The 16,842-nt window shown below is 41.4% G+C and overlaps 1 protein-coding gene across 1 annotated transcript in view; it reads right to left on the minus strand.

Annotated features, from left to right (window-relative positions):
- TMEM245 (transmembrane protein 245) overlaps positions 1-16,512 on the minus strand; it is a 90,574-nt gene extending 74,062 nt beyond the window's left edge. The window contains exons 1-4 of the mRNA XM_040547763.1: positions 15,955-16,512; positions 4,986-5,103; positions 3,798-3,899; positions 3,088-3,195 (exon numbers count right to left, since the gene is read on the minus strand). Of these exons, the coding sequence (XP_040403697.1) occupies positions 3,088-3,195; positions 3,798-3,899; positions 4,986-5,103; positions 15,955-16,512 (886 nt within the window). The remainder of the gene's footprint in view (positions 1-3,087; positions 3,196-3,797; positions 3,900-4,985; positions 5,104-15,954) is intronic.
- Positions 16,513-16,842: the final 330 nt, after the last annotated feature.

The following is a 16,842-nucleotide window of genomic DNA, read 5'->3' on the forward strand; positions in this document are numbered from 1 at the left end:
ATGCCTCAAGATTAAAATTATCTATCACTTTGTGCCCCAAAAGCAGTTAGTAACACAACCTTTATGAAAGAAAAATATATATATAACTTCCTTTGGTAATGAAAACATTTATCAGCATATTTTTGCAATGAAGAAAATCTTAACTAAATAACTGCAACAATAACGTTAAGAGTAGTACCAATTAAACTGACTCACTCTCTTACAGCTTCCCTATTAACATAATCAGACTACACAGAATGCAAAACACAGATGGGAATAAGCTGGCAGGAAAAAGAGAAGGGAAAAAAAAAAGGCTGTAAAAATCCTAGGGGATCCCAAGACGTGACATCTTTTTCAGAATTTAGTTCCACAGTACTTTAAGCTAAACTATATTGACACTGCCGGTGACCCAGTCTTCTTCCCGTGCCAAACACACAGACTCCTTAGCATCAGAAATGCCATTTGGGTCAATGTATTGTAAGCCAGTTCACAGATTTGATCCAGTCCAAAAAACAAACACCACAAATGAAAAAAGCCACATTTTGTTGACAAGATGAGCTCTGCAAATCAAGGTGTGAGTGCCTTATTAACACAACTGGAGAAGGACTATCAGAATCTCGACTTAGAGTAACTTTAGGTTCTATAAAATTTCACTAACTGTGGTCCATCGTGGCTTTGGAGATAAAACCTGAAAAACACCTTTTTATCCTCTCGCTAATGACAATATGACAGTCCTTCCCAAATAGCTAATATAACAGCCAATCAAGAATTCTACCAAAATCAGAATATACAATACAGGGAAGGGGAGTGAAGATATGGAAACATTTAATGATTTTGGTTTCTATCATATTCGAAGCCAGCAAGACAACAGAGTCTTGCCTACAAGGCAGCTAACAAAATACTGCAGTAGTGCCTGCTTCTGAAGTTAGATACTTGGGTGCACTTGCTACACACTATGGAAATTTTTGGGACCTTCGTAAGTTAGATCACCTTCCTTCTATCATTAAACTTCCCACTCCCAACACTAAAAAGCAGTATTCAACTACAAAATCAGGAAAACAAATAGTGTTCAGAAAAAAAAAAATATAAAATCCATACAGCTTATTTTCCTTCCTGTTTTCTTCATGAACAAACTGAAGCACAAGAACAGTACGAACATGAAGCACTGACTGTTCTGTGATTGAATTAATACAGTATATGCCTATCTCCTCCTACTTGCAGTTAACCAACCTTGACAATTACTGACATGTATTTAGAGTAGATATAAGGAAGATCCCATGAAGTCTGATAGATTGATGGTGCAAAAACTTCCAATATCTTAAACTTCTCATAAAATAGCTGTGTATTACAGTGCAAGTTCCAAAGCAGGACAACGAAAACATCCAAAAATCATGACAGAGGACAAGCAAAAGAGTTACAAATTCCTAACCCTGCAGGTAAAAACTTTTCGCTGTACTAGAATGATGTTTCATCACCATTCATGTAGAAAATCCAAACAAAAGATGACCAAAGCAAACACTCATGACAGAATACAATGCTGCTTCCCAAGAGACTGTTGAAAAAGTATTTAACAATTGCTGAATGAAGACAGCAAACTCTGTATTTGTTCTTTTCCTGTTGTGAAGGAAAACAAAAACAGAACTCGCAAGATTAAAAAAAAAAAAAAAGGTCATCAGAAAGAAAATAAGTCAAAAAAACACTCACTATAGGAGATACCTTTGTAAAAATTCTGTAGTTTTCTTTCAGCCAAGAAAGGTTACATCTTGAAATCAGAAAAGAAATAGTCTTTATGAGGAAAAGAATCTACAACTGGTAAGTTTAAAAAAACAAAAGCACTTATACAGCACAGTTGTGGGAGATTGTCACTTGACCAGATGTCCAAAACGCAGCCAAAAAAAAATAAACAACTGATTTCCAAGATAAGATACAGCAATATAAGAAAGTTGTCACCATGACACTCCATTCTCAAATTTCAGGACATACGTATTCTGTATTTATTTTCACGATAGTCTTGTAAAACATAGAGACAAAGATAAGAAAACAGTAAGTTGTCTAAAGCTACCTGTTTTGTATTTTAAAAAGAAGCACTTTTCAAATATAGTTTACACTGACGTATTTGTAATTTGGAAGTGTGTTTATGTTTCACCATAAGATTTCTGAAGAGATTGTTCTACATCAACTGTTTTACACCTGATAGCTGAAGTAACTTTTTAGTTTCATGCAAACTAGCCTTTAGGCAGAAGTTTTTAACACCACATGCTCAGAGCATTCTCTTTTGCACGCTCACTATGTTTCCTCCTCTTGGTAGTTCACACATTTCAAACAATATAAAGAACATCCTGTCTTCAAGAAGACTGCTCGGACATGGTCAATTTCAAGTTTAAGTTTTGGAAGTTCATATTCTGTCAAGTTGAATGACCTGTTTTGTTTGTCTACTTATAGGAAATTGATGAAACCTTTCAATTGCCAGACATCCCCATAATAGCGTATTTTTTAGTATCCCACTCCATCAAAGGCCTACCCAAAAAAATGATAGTAAGGCTTAAGACCAGAGATGGACATGTAAACGCCCTCTTTGTAGTTCTTTCAAGCCTTTTCTTACAGATTTCTAGTTCTGTTATTGCAAGCGAACATATTATAACTCAAAGCTACATTCTCAAGTAAACTCAAAGGAAGACTTTGAGCATTAGTTTAAAAGGAGAGCAAAGCTTTTTGTCACTGTGATGTACAGAAAAGTCATTCTGTAACCACTTCTGAAATCCAGTTATATCTTTTAACTCACAACAAGTCAAAGAGAAGGGGAGGAAAATAAATAAATAATAAAGATCAGGGGAAAAATGCCCTCATTCTGAAAAAAAAAAAAAAGTCTGCTAGTCAGGTCTTCTAAATGTACAGACAGCCACATACTACAATTCAGAAGACAGCTCTTAGATAATTATAATTGTCTTAACATTCTTAAAAACAGATAAACCACTCTCATAAAGTATAAATGTGCTATTTTGGAAGGGATGAAGAGGAGAGGGACTATTTTGAAATTTGTTCTCAATTCCCTCTAATTTCATGCCTTTAGAGAAAATTCAAATATTTTCTTACAGAGCATTCAGTCACCTGAGGGTTGTGAGGAACGTTCATTACTGGACTCGTCTTCTGTCATTGAAATTGCCATGGCAATTGTTGAAGCAGCAATGGAAATCATCTGACCAGGAAGCTCTGCCCCTGTAAAATATATATGTGTATGTAAACAAAAAAGGCTCAGGTCTTAAAATGTTTTATTTGTCGCTTGATATCCACTGAAGCTGCAGAAATAACAAGCATCAGAAATAACAAGAGACGAAAAATATTTTTCTCAAAGTCTAAACACAAACCGTATTTTTAAGAAACTGATATATCCAATAATTTGTGGTTAATGTAAGAAGCTTGCTGGACGGAGCTGTCTCACTACTAAACCCATACTGCTCATTTATTTCAAAATTAGCCTTCAATTCCAAATTTCCTGGGCTTTACGCTTGAAGCTACATATAGGATTCTCTAAAATTATTGAAATATATTCTAAACTTCATAGTTATGGGGGACTGGGCTTGAAAATGTGGGTAACTACTTTGTTATGGAAAACAGTCGATTGCAAAGATTTTCTGTGAAGAACCAAAGATTCATTTCAACATGCATAAACCACTTTGAAACAAATGTACTAAAATCTTACGGTTAATTCTGGCAATTTATATGATATTGAATTTACAGTAATACAGTCCAGATTCTCTCTCTTGACTTCACGTATCTTCTGCCACCAATAACAGAAGAAATAGTGACTCATTTCTTACCAGAAGACTCTTTTCCATTCTGCTGTTCATGCAACATGCCTATAGTCATCAGAACAACTATAACCAGGAACACAGGAATTCTCCAGCAACCTGCCACAGAAGCTGAAACAGACAGTATTTTTATGAAATAAAAAATAATAATAAAAAAAAGATGGCATACACCATTAATGAACCCTGTAATTAGCAAAACCAAGAGAAGTACCCCAACTACAAGAACAATATAGGGAGAAACTGAAAAGCGCCAAAAGGCAAGCAGGTTTTCTGCATTCACAGGAACAAAGAATAAAAACAGGTGAGCAAGTTTCAGAATTAATAAATCAAGTTGTTACCATTTCTAATGTCAGTGACTTTAAACTATGCTGATATACCTTAGAAAATAATTTTAAAACAACATACAGCATTACATTAAGATATACACAAAGTAAAAACACTTTAGAAATCAGAGGCAAAACAAATCCCCCCCCCCAAATCTGTATTTATTGTTAGATCTCTAGGGTGGCATCAACCAGTGCCTTTCTTTGGTTTTGACTTCTCAGCTAGTACTTCCAGAAAACCCAAGACTGTCAAAACATAAGCAAAGGCAAAGCCACTATGCGCAGCTTCAAACCTCAAGAAAGCGTCACCATGCATTCAGAACAACCCTTGAAACCTGCTGCTAAAGCAAAGTTAATCATGAAGTATGCTCTGAAACCTTCCATCGTGACACCCTTTTATTATTTGCCTAACACTGCCAACATAAGCTCTCACATAGATAATCTGAATTGTTATATTAAATATGCAAATTTAATACTGACTACTATAATCTTATATTTAATACTAACAGATTACTATAGTCTTGTATTTGCACTAATGTACTATACAGATCACACAGTAAATTTATTTGATATTGTTGGTATCAACATGCTTGTTGACTGCTGAATGGCACACTTCAAATAAAGGGAAACCACGGCAAGTGCACGCTGGGCAGCAGGAGCGGAAGACACAAGTTGCTCAGCTCCTTGATGCTCTTCCCATTCCTTACTCCAAGGCTCTCTGCTGGCCACGTGCAGCCAGAGTTACTGTGCAGAGAGGAAAACCTGCATCTTGACTGAGGCTCTATCGAGGGATTTAGAGAAAAAGCAAGAATAGCTTTGATTTCAAGACAACAGAATCTCTATGGACACATGAGAAAAATAACTTGTTACTCACCTAGGTGAAAGAGCAGCATGATCCAGACAGGAACGGAGACTGCTTTTAAGTAGCGCTCGGTGCTTATATTCCACTTGAATGAAACCATCAACAAGTAACCAAGCACCAAGGTCCATATCTTTAAGAGAAAGATACACACAGATAAACATTCATACTTGCAATACAGACATATTTGTGTGCATGTGTGCACACACACATACCCCTAGCTGATACAGCGAGAGGGTTGATGTCAGGTTTTAGTTCCCAAATGCAGGCTTCTTAAAGGAGTGTCGACTACAGCGGTTTAAGCTCCATATGAGGGAAATGTAAAAGTTTGTGCAAAGCACAAGGAGACGAGGCCAGACGAGCTTTTGGTCTGTCTTCAGTATGGTTCAAGCATGAGGGGGAACGCATGCTTTGTGTGAGAGAAACCCCAAAGGAAGATTCTGCAGCTGAGACCAAGCGATTGCTCTGAACTTCCACTGGAAGGTCAGAGTCTAAACGAAAGGGGGCCACCAGAAGCACCAGAGGGGCCTTAGGGGAGACAGAGCCAGCAGAGCACCACTTATTCTAGCAGGGCACAGCTTACCAGCTCCTGTGTGCCCACTCAAACAGATAATGGAGTTTATACCAAAGATGGCCTTTAAGAAGCTCAACAAAAACTGCTGCTCCTCAGCAGTGTTGGATCACGGAATAGCCCTGCCTTTAAAATGACTCGTGACACGTAATTTTATCAAAGATCATTTAACTGAAGTCAAAAAAAAGTTTCTGTGGTAGCAGATGAGATGTGGTCATTTGCTTTTGCTGCTTGTAACTGCTTTCTACAAGCCTGCTCACCAGATAAATGACAACAGAGAATTCTAATTAAGACTAGAGATGAAGGATTTAAGCTTGAAAATGGTGAAAAGAAGAAAGCGGAATCTGTAAGAGACAGCAGGAGATAGAAAGCTGCTACTCAGCAAAAGATGTGAAATAAAAGAGGTATGAAAATCTTAGAAAAAAAGCGTTTGTTCTTATAAAATACTTTAAATATCATATATAGTCATATATATATATATATATGGTATTTCTGATATTTCTAAGTGGTCTGGAGGAAATCTGAACTGCACCGAGCTCAGCAGCCAAGCACTGATGGAGCCAGTTAACTTCAGCAGGAACTCTCAGGCACTTAAGACAATTCAAAAACCACTTAAACGCGAGCAAACATACACCCTTTTCATACCAATCTTTCACATCAAAGCTGGTCAGTGCAACTTTTCACTGTCACCTAACTGTAGTCACACGTCAACAAAACAGTGTAATACTTATGGCCAAACACAGACTCCAGGCTAAAGCCTAAAACTAATAAAACTCAGACATTAAATTTAAAAAAAATAAAATAAAATCAATTCTGACCTCAAGTGCATCACAGCACGCCTTTCACAGCACAGGTTTGTAACATATTCACTCACAAAGTGTACTGCAGTGCAGTTTTTGAGAGAACTCAGCATGAAGATGCTGCCCTACTCCCTACTATCAGCCACACAGCATCTGTGTATCAGGCATATTCCAGCATCAAGACAATTTTTCTCTTTGGCTTTAATGATAAATTGCAAAAAAGTGACACTCTAAGTTCTATAAATTAGATCTTCCGATTAAAATACACCAAGAGTAGGAGAGTAACAAGGTATAAGCCTGTTTCACAGCCAGCAAAGCAAAACACGTTCCACTGCTTTTAGCCGTGCATGTAGCTGAACGAAAAGCTAGCACGAGGGTTTAGGTATTCAATAATTATTATTTGTGTTCTAAGTTACAGTAACTCATCAATTCTCATATTCAGAAACTTAGCAAATGATTCAAGTAATCGGATTTATTTATATTGATTAGGGTAAAAGAGCTTATTTTAGAAAAAATGAGTCATCTTGTTTCAGAAATCAAACAATAACAATTCTCAAGTCCTGTAAAGAAAACTATGCAGTCAGCTGACCTATTCAAGAGGTTTAATTTCTATACCATGGCGTAATCAACTCACTATCGGTTCACGTTATGGGCAAGCACTATCAAAACTCAGCAGCACCTCCCCACGCTGCAAGAAACAAACACGCTGCGTGGGACCTAGGGTAGCCCACTCCCAACAACTCACAGCTGAAAGCAACTGACAAAGCAAATTCATGTCAACGGATGGTGGATTTTATCCCTTACTAACTTGGCAATAGCCTTTTTTTCTGTTTAACCCTTTAAATGCATGTTATATAGCCCTTCCCACTGTTTTTTTCTGAATGGTTTCCAAAGGTTTTGGCCGCATAGGAGTGAGAATGTTAACAGCCTCTTCGTTATTACACAACCATCTCAACAACAGACAAAGAAATGAAGAATAAAAGATACTGCCTACTTTCATTAAACTTTTTCAATTTAAGCTTACTCATTGCACTAAACCTAGAATTAGTACAAAATCCATGCTAAATCACAATTCATATAAATTTGCTTTCTGTGTATACAGCTAACCAGGTGACTAACACTTCAGATATTGCAGAATCCATCCGCTACCATCATTTCTTATTTACCAAGCTGAAGTCAGTCGCAAGTGCCTAACTTTCCCCATTTACTCTGAGATTTTAAATGCCTACTCATTCTCCATTATACTTACAGGTATGCACAACTCCCATATATCAGAATTGTAGGATGGTTTAATCCAATAAGCTTTCCTTCTTCCTCACTTATCCTCACTGTTTGAACAGACAGCAAAGACCTCACTCCTCGTACCTCCTTTGCATTTTGTAGCACCTCTTGCAAATTTAAAACAATACACTTTTGCCTTTAGACATATTAAAAATAAATAAAAAAAAAGGAAGCTGTATACTTCCCTGAATAAATAAGACTGCATTACAACTTCTCAGGGTTCACCATCCATTTTTGCATTACAGTGGTAAATTTAAAAGACCAGGTCTAGAGATGTCTACGCAAGTCTGAGGGGCTTCAGTTCTCTTCCAACAGCCAACTGGAGGCAAAATTACACCACAAAAAAGCTGCGGCTTTTATGTTAAGATCAAGCATCTGCTTCAGTGTTTTGATTTCCCTTTTAAATTTTACTGCTGGAACGTCTAAGATTTATCAGCATGGCTGTTTCAACGTTACTGGAAGTCTGCTTTCAGTTGTAGTTAAAGCTGGGAGAATGTGAAAATCCGAGAAATGCTTTGGCATCATTTTTCAGTGAGAATGAGCTCTCTCCTCTCTCTTCCTCCTCAGCTCCTGACAACAGTTATGTTGATGAGTAAAACTTTTTATTTGCATAGCTCCCTCTCCCTGTCAGCAAGTTACTCTCTCTGGGAGAGGCTTCAGAGCTGATCTCATTTAGCAGCTCGCTGCTGCTGAACACAGAAGCAGCTCTCTTCTCTCCCACCGCTACGGATGCAACCTCACCCCTTCTGCACGCCAGCTTCCACGTCCACCCAAGCAGCTCTAGTTCCCTCAGCTGAAAGAAAACTACTCAGGGAAAAAGAAAAAGTTTATAATCTAATTCAGCTACAGCGGAGCATCTCTCAGTTAATAAACTTCTTACCTACTTCATGGAAACCATCCCATCGTAAACACAACAGTGAAGACTGAGGAGAATGAGGAACAGTCACTTCTGATATACGGCCTGCCAACCTCCCAAACATTTCCAGGTTTTAACAAATCAAGATCAAATGGCATGTTTCAACTCTTCCTTCTTCCAGTTTTCTACCCTCTGCCTTTGCCTTCTCTAAGTGTTGTGTGTTTTTTTGTTCCTCCCCCACCCCCCCCACCCCCCTTTTTTGAATGGAGTTATTTAAAGCAGCTTGAGGAAACTCTGGATCCAATTCAACTCAAACGTCTTCCTATTTCCAGTTTGCTTCAGGGCTATGACAAAACAAAAAATCCTCACCACCTCCCTCCCTGTAACACTTAAAAATGAAATTTTCATTTAGAAGTACAGATTTTCATCAGTTTTTCTTAAAGTAGTAAATACTTCAGACATTCACTAGCAGCCTTAATCTCCAACAGCTGCCATACAAAATCCATCGACTATGCACAGCACCTTCTGGTTCCCTCCCTGTTCCTTCATCAACCAGGTTTAAACAACAGAAAATGATAAGCAGAGGAAAGGGTCGTTTATCCTTCCCTGTTCAGCTTTCTATCGCAGAAACCCATTTCCTCCGATAATATTTCCATTAGAAAAAAAAAACTTTGGCATGCGATTATCACTTACTTTTGAAAATCAAATTATGGACCGTCAGAACAAGAGGACATTTCCAAGCAAGCTGCCTAAAGCACACACCTGTCTAGGCACCATACAAATAAATCCCTACAAAAAAGGAACTTCATCATTTTAGTATTCTGCAGTCAGCAGCAGTCACACACACCCAGGAGTCTTCTCAGCCACTCCACGTGTGTTTTGCAAACTTTTAAAATGGTGCTACACTGAGTGAAGCTGGTTGAAGAAGAGCTCTGGTGACAGCAGCTCGTTATTTCTACTTCCTCCTCCTCGCTGCCAAAGCAATGAACCCATGGCAAAAGCTGAGCAGAACAGCGTGGACTTGAAAACTGAAGACACTCTAGGCTTTAAATGCATAGCTAAAAGCCAAATTGCATTTGCCACTACAAACATCACAGCGTCTTCTTTGTGTTTCCATCTGAAAACGTTTTTCTAAACAAGAAAAAAAGATATTAAGAAGGCAAGTGAGGAATTATGGAAATGTTATTTTTATTCCAGTTTTCAGAAGCAAAATTAACTTCATGTGGTTATACTGTATATTGCACAGGACACAAGGGGAAAGATGCCACAACATGCAAAGTTCAGCAGAGTGAAGAAAGCATAACTGCCCTTCGTTTTACACGGAGCTAATTTTTGTCAAACAGCTACAAAACCAAACAAACCTACCCACACAGATAATGCTATTGCCCACCTCGGAGCAAACTCAACCACTTCCTCCCTTCACTAGAGAAGCCTGCGTTTACCTACGCAGATAAGTGACAAGTGTACACCTGTCTGAGCGTGTTATTCCTTCTCCAAAACCCTGGGAACACAAACATGGACCAGTTCCATTCCTCCTAGAACCCCAAACTGTGAACTATATCCACTTTGATATCTTTGAGTTTAACACCCAAGGGCTACTAGACCAGCTTAAGCAGCAGCCTGGTGTTCTGCAAGATTCCAGCTTTTTTGAAGAGACAAAATCATGAACTTATGATTGAAATCTTGGTGCATTCAAGAACTGAGCTGCAAAACCAATACTGTCACACACAGGTTAAAAGTATTTTCAATGCCTTCTGCTACATTTCCTAGGCTGTGAATTTAAGGAAATCCATTACATTAAGATATCCAGAAAACTGCAGCTCTGAATGCTAAAATGCCCCTGCATTTCATTTTTTTCCGTCTTAATACAGAGGTTACTTTGGGGAATCTCCGTTAATAAAAAGCTACTTGGAAATCAAACTTTTCAAGATTCACTTGTGAGAAGAGTGCATCAAATCCTCTCCGTGCAGACAGAGTAGTGCTCCTTCGACATGCTTCATGTTGCCACTTTCACAAGAGATGGCTCCTCGACCTAAGAGACTTCTTCATCTTCTTGTTTTATTTCACACTGCGTAGGCAAAATCTTGCTGGACAGTTGCACACCAATCATTCCTTCCAGAGGTGGTAGAAAAATAAATATCATTGTGTCCAAATAATATACGTGTGTGTGTCTATATATATATATATATATATATAGACACACACACATATATATACATATATATATAATACATATATATGTGTGTGTATATATATATAAAAAGCAAAAAATAACTAACTTTATGTAGCTTTTATCATTAGGCTCAAGACTAGTGTCAGCTTGGTGCCTGGGGCTGCACCTCAGGCATATAAATTAAAAACAAAAAAAAAACACAACTCATTACCCTTTTCAAAAGGCACCTCAAGGCAGGCTCTCCCAAAGCTGATGGGTGCGTGGAAGGGAAAAAGCAAAGGTGGGGAAAAAAAAAAACACTTCAAACATCCTCTTTTTTTCCTGCACCTCCCCATCCTGTTTTCAATAGGACATATGTGGTCTCTACAAAATCGATCTCTTTTGTGAAAACAAAACCAAAACTGTGGTTTTGGTAACGTGTGTTTACAGCCAATGCCCGGCTGATTTATAAACCATGAAACCAAATACTGAAAATACTCTTATAAACAGCAGAAAGAATACCTCAGTTTTTTTTTTTACAGTGGTTGTATTTTTTGTGGGTGGTAATGGTTTGCGGGCTTTTCTTCTGTTTTGGTTTGGTTTTTATATGCTAGGAAAGTTTTAGAAATCTTCAGGCCTGCTCTAAGAATAAATTTCTTCCTTTCCCCCCTCGTTCTGGAACACTGCAAAGAGAAATTACATACAATTGTAAATCAGAACGGCATTTTCCTCATTTATAGTTATACAACATGACAGTCAAACTTAACCCTTTCCTATGTTAGAAGAGAAACTGCCCAGGAGGTGAACTTCACGAAATGTAGACGCTTTTATCCTTTGTAGGTGGCACTAGGGAAGCCAAGCACCTTGGATGCCCGTGACCCGAAGTGTTTGCCAAGAAGCACGTTTGAGAATTTCAATTTGCAAGGGATGCTTTGGGGACTGCTGACATCTAGTGCCTACATAAGTGAAGTTTTCCCTGATGGATGTCTTTGATAATTTCCCTGAAAAGGAGCACAGAGTCAACAGGCTAAGACAGACAACACCGTCCGAGGCAATTCCAATGTGCTGGTCACAGCACCCAATTATTTCCAAATTTGCTCAGCACTGCAGCGAGGAAAGGATTGATTGGGTCTTCTAACTGCATCTAAGCCACTAGCACAAAATGAGTCGTAGCTGTTACAGTGAGAAGTACAGCTCTGCTAACGGAGACCTACAGTTCCACACCTGAACAAACAAAATAATAATATTACAGACCCACATAAAAGTACAGAGCTCTGAACCTGACCAACTACTTGTGACAAACCACAAAAGAAAGACCGGCCATGGGAGAAAGGTTTTGACAGCCCTGTGACCAACTTCACTCTGGAGAATTCTGCCAATTACGATCGCATCAGATTTAATTTACTGAGAAGATGAACTTCAGAGTCAATGTGGAACAGCTGTACAATTCATTTTATCTGCTGGAATCTACAAACGAACCATTTTCTATATAAATATGAGCATGTGACCCCTACTGAAGAAAAATAAATACAACCACTAGCTGGCATTTCCTGTATAGTACTGTAAATGTAAAATGTTAGGCTAAACTAGTTTGAACTGCTGGCACAAAGCAAAGGAATTTCCCCTACCTTAAGTATAGTGCTGGATAGAAGATACTTCCTACAGAACTATGATGGGCAAGGCAGTCCAAGATTAGTCTTCAGAAGGTGTGAGCACTGGAGGGTAACCATGATGAAACTGTTATACACATGTAAGGGCATTTTTATAGCCTGCTTTGGGACAGCCTCCCCTCTGATTGAAGAAAAAAAGATGCAGAAAAACTTCCTTCTTCCCTATTATACCTAACTGAAGTTCATGCAGAATGCATGTCCTCTACATAAAGTTTCTGCAAACAACCTGGAGAGAAGGCTGGAAGCAGGGTAAGGAGCTCAACTGGAATTTACTGCCAGCTCCTATCTTTAAGGCCAGCAGTCTACTACGTTTCTTGAGCAACCTCCTTCAAAGAAGATACGGGAACTGTAAAGCATGAAGGGAAAGGAGATGGTGGGAACACAATTCTTGCAGCCTAAGATCCTGGGCTTGTTCTTCAAATCTAATGTTTTGTAATTAATTATTCAATGGGCTTGTCCTGGTGCTATCTAGGACTCCAAATTGCAGAAGTGACTTAGAAACCACGGCCAGGAATACAGCCATTTCTAAATCTTCACTTATCAACGCCGTGAATGGCTTTCCCAGATTTGTGGACAACAGCACTAGAGAGCTCTGTAGCATGCTGGTGCCAAGATGCAGTTGTCTCCATCATTACTCCACGTTAGTCGTGTATTTGGGGAACGCTCTGTTCTGGAACTACAGAGAAATTCTGTCTTTCTGTCATGGCTTAGTAGATACCATAAAAATACCTTTTGATAGGAAACTCCGAACTGGTACCTAAAAAATTATAATTGTTTTCAGCCAAAGTCTAATGACAGGCACCCTCTCGCTTACCTACTACATCAGAGGGAATCAGATAGGGAGAAGAGGACTGTGCACATTCTTCCTTTGCACAAGCAGCGGGGTCTTCCAGGTGGTGCACAGCTCCCAGTAAGAATACAGGCACTTTACACCTTTGCAAGACAGAACTGTGGCTGGCTGGAGCACAGACATCTGTAGTTCATAAGATAAAAATTGCCATAAACTACCGTATGCTGCTACTCAGATACTGCTCTCACAGTCAAAGTGCTCCACACAGCAACAGGCATTTGCTTGTCTCCTTTACACTTTTAATAAATGCTTCACTTATTATATTCCTGGCAAGAAAGTATTCCTTACTGCATAAGGGAAAAAATTACTTATGTTAATTAAGTTGTTCTGAATTCAAGTATTTCAAAACACAGATCTGGATTGGCTTAGTCGGCTGCTAAAAGAAACAGTGCAAAAAAACAAAAATGAGATTACCATTACTTTTGCTTATCACAGAGTATCTACAAACAAAAACAGTTCTAATTTTCATGCAGGATACCACAGAGAAAGAGCCATGGAGGATTCGGGTCCCAGGAAATAACAGAACAATGGAGCAAACTGACGTGCAATATGCAAAATTCCTGCATGGCTAACAAGCAGAAGGTAGACATGCAAACTTGGTCCTGCAAAGTAACACGGAAATTAAACAGCTTTTCAATGCTTAACTGCAGTTAAAGCAGATGCTACAAATCAACCCAGCTCAAGGCTCTTCAGCAGCACGGATAAAATTAAGTTATCCTGCTGCAGTTCTGAGATAATACAAATCAAATAATGGCAAAATTCATGAAACTGGAATAGAAAACACTGTAAAACGTATAGATGATGCCAGGCTGAGCTGAGGTTATTTACAAAGTGAAGACCTTAGTTTCTTTCTCATATAGTGTCCCAGAAAGAGATTTTGGCAGCTCGCTTGGCTGGTTACTGGTTTGCCTAAGGAAGCCCTGGTTAGTTATTTTGATCTAAACTCAAATTTTCACAAGGAACTTAAGTCTGAAGAGTTCTGGAAACTTTTTTTCCCCTGTTAAAATCTTACAGCACTTCGATGAACACAGGTGTCACATCAGAAACACCAATATGAAGCTGAAGTATCAGATGCTGCTAAACAAACCTGTACTGAGCACACAGCCGTCAGACACTGCACTACAACCAGAGTGATGAGGCTATATCCATGCAACTTCCTTTGGTAGTTTTCCATTTACCAGCTGTAAGTATAGCTTAATTAACTGAGTTTAAATAAAGGACTGGACTTAGCCAAGTCACATAGTCTAGTAATACTGGCTCTGTTAAACACGTATGCCAATCCAAAGGAAAGTCTTAAACTTATCAAGTAAACTGCATGGCAATTAACCAAATCTTCCAATCAGTATTAACAAGCCATGCTCATGTTCTCCCACCACTTAACTGAAGGTAAAGGGAAGAAGCTTGTATCTTTGTCTCTTAACAAAATGAGAATGAGAGAGACTGCCTGTCTTGTCTACTCAGTCTTAATTATACTCCTGAGGACAAAACAGACCAGAAACACATCTCCCCTGACATCTCCCAGCACATGACAACACTTCAGAGTAAAACTACTTTTTTTGTGTTTCTTTTTTTTCTGGTATACACCTCCAAAGTTGTGCTTGAGATTTCAGCATATATTAGCCACACCAAATGAATAAAACTAGGATTCAAACACACACAAATTCAAAACCAGAAGCCTGGTAAGTTTGCTCTTTGATTTTCCTGGCAGTTTCTCCCTCTTGCCCACATACGTGAATCAGTTTTAACCAGTTCTTTAGTTTTATCTCCACTTGTGAGTGGAGATAAACGTGTGTCATTTTCCACTCAAGGTTTCTGTTGCTGTTATGACTTTTTTGGGGTATTGTTTGCTTTTTAAAGTAGAACAGTCTAGCTTTAAAAGCCGGCTTAAAAAAACCTTTGACACCAAGGAAGCTGAGCATGTCAACAGCACACCGGTACATAAAAAAGTACAACTTTATTGATCTACTCTGCTTTCACATAGCCACTTAATTCAGACATGTAAGTTTCGGGGTTGTTTTTTTGTATTTTCAATTCGACATTTCTAACTAACAAAGTGATGATGAGTTCCACCAGAGTTTTAGTCTACGTACTGAGGAAAACGTAAGACAAAGCAATCTCTCCCAATCCCCCTTATCGCCACACACAACACTTATAAGTTAGACGCACAGCTTTACTTGGCGCTCCAACTGAGTCTGCACTGCTTGGTACTTGAAGGAAATAAGTAAATTGGTGAAGAGATAGACAAGCCTCCAGATGCCTTTCCCCAGCCCCTCACAGCTGCCTCACACCGGCTGCTTGCCCAAAACCTCCCCTGGCCTACCCCGATTTAGGGGCACCTCACAACCGCAGCATGGCTACGATAAGGGTGCGACATACAGGCGGTGGACACCTGCTTCTGCGGCCGGGCTGTACCTCAGTCGGGGGCTTTTTTAAACCGTTTTGCATGCGGCTTTGGCAGGGAAATCGAGGCTCGCCCTACACAACCCCCTCCTCCCCGGAGCCACCCGCCAGGGCTCGGGGGACGGCTCCCTCCTCCCTGGGTGCCAAACACACACAGAACAAACCCAACATGCAGCCAAGGGGCTCGTTACAACTCCACATACACACGAACACGAAACAAGCCCAACCCGCAGCCAACGGGCTCGTCACGACGCCCCACACCCGCGTCCACAGGGCGGCGGTGCCAGCCCGCCCGCCGGGGCGCAACAAGTGAGATGGCGCCGGGCCGCGCCCCGGACCCCCAACCCCCCCCTCCCAAAAAAAAAACCCCAAAACCCACCCCCAGCTCCCCGAGCCCTCCTCACCCACTGGCTGCTGAAGTAGTCCAGCCCCTGGCAGATGAGGCGGGCGGCCTGGGCCAGCAGCAGCTGCACGCCCAGCGAGCTGCCGAGGCAGTAGAGCCCGTAGAGCAGCGGCCCGCCGGCGCCCAGCAGCAGCAGCAGCCGCCGGCGCCGCAGCACCTGCTGGCCCAGCGCCTCCACGCCGTAGTTGGCGAAGCAGGCGGGCAGCAGCAGGGCGGCCAGCAGCACCGGCGTGCCGGAGCGCTGCAGGCGGCCGAGCCAGCGGCGGCCCAGCGCCGTCAGCGAGCTCTTGAAGGGGTGCAGGAAGGTGCCGCAGAGCACGGCCCAGAGCAGCGGCCGCAGGAAGGCCTCCAGGATGAAGTACACCAGCACGGCGGCGCCGCAGCACAGCCCGGCGAACAGCAGCGCCCCGGTGTTGTAGAAGGCCTGCTTGATCGGCTTCTCCAGCCGCGGCAGCGACACCCCCGAGCCCCCCGACGGGGTGCCCAGCGGAAGCCGCGGCACGGCCGCCGGCGTGCCCCCAGCCCCGCAGCCCCCCGGCGGCTCCCCGCGGTCGGCCATGGCGCCCCGCAGCCCCCCGGGCGCGGCCGCGGCTGCCAGGGGGCGACGCCGCTGCCGGAGGCTCGGGCGCGGGGAGGCGGCCAGGGCCGGAGTGCCGCCCTGCGGGGAGGGAGGGTGCCGGGAAATGTAGTTTTTTCCTCAGGAGGAGGCCGCTCCGTCCCCTGTTTCCCTTTTTGTTAGCGCTGGACGCGGCCCGGGCATGCCAGCCCCTTGGTTACGGTGCCATGGGTCGGGGCCAGCCCGGCACCTCAGCGCTCGGAGGTCTTTTCCCGTCCTCACCCCATCCCCACAGCCCTCTCCCGGCTCCGCTAAACGCCCTCCCGACGCTAC

This window comes from Cygnus olor, chromosome 2 (genome assembly GCF_009769625.2).
Source record: "Cygnus olor isolate bCygOlo1 chromosome 2, bCygOlo1.pri.v2, whole genome shotgun sequence".
Lineage (NCBI taxonomy): Eukaryota > Metazoa > Chordata > Aves > Anseriformes > Anatidae > Cygnus > Cygnus olor.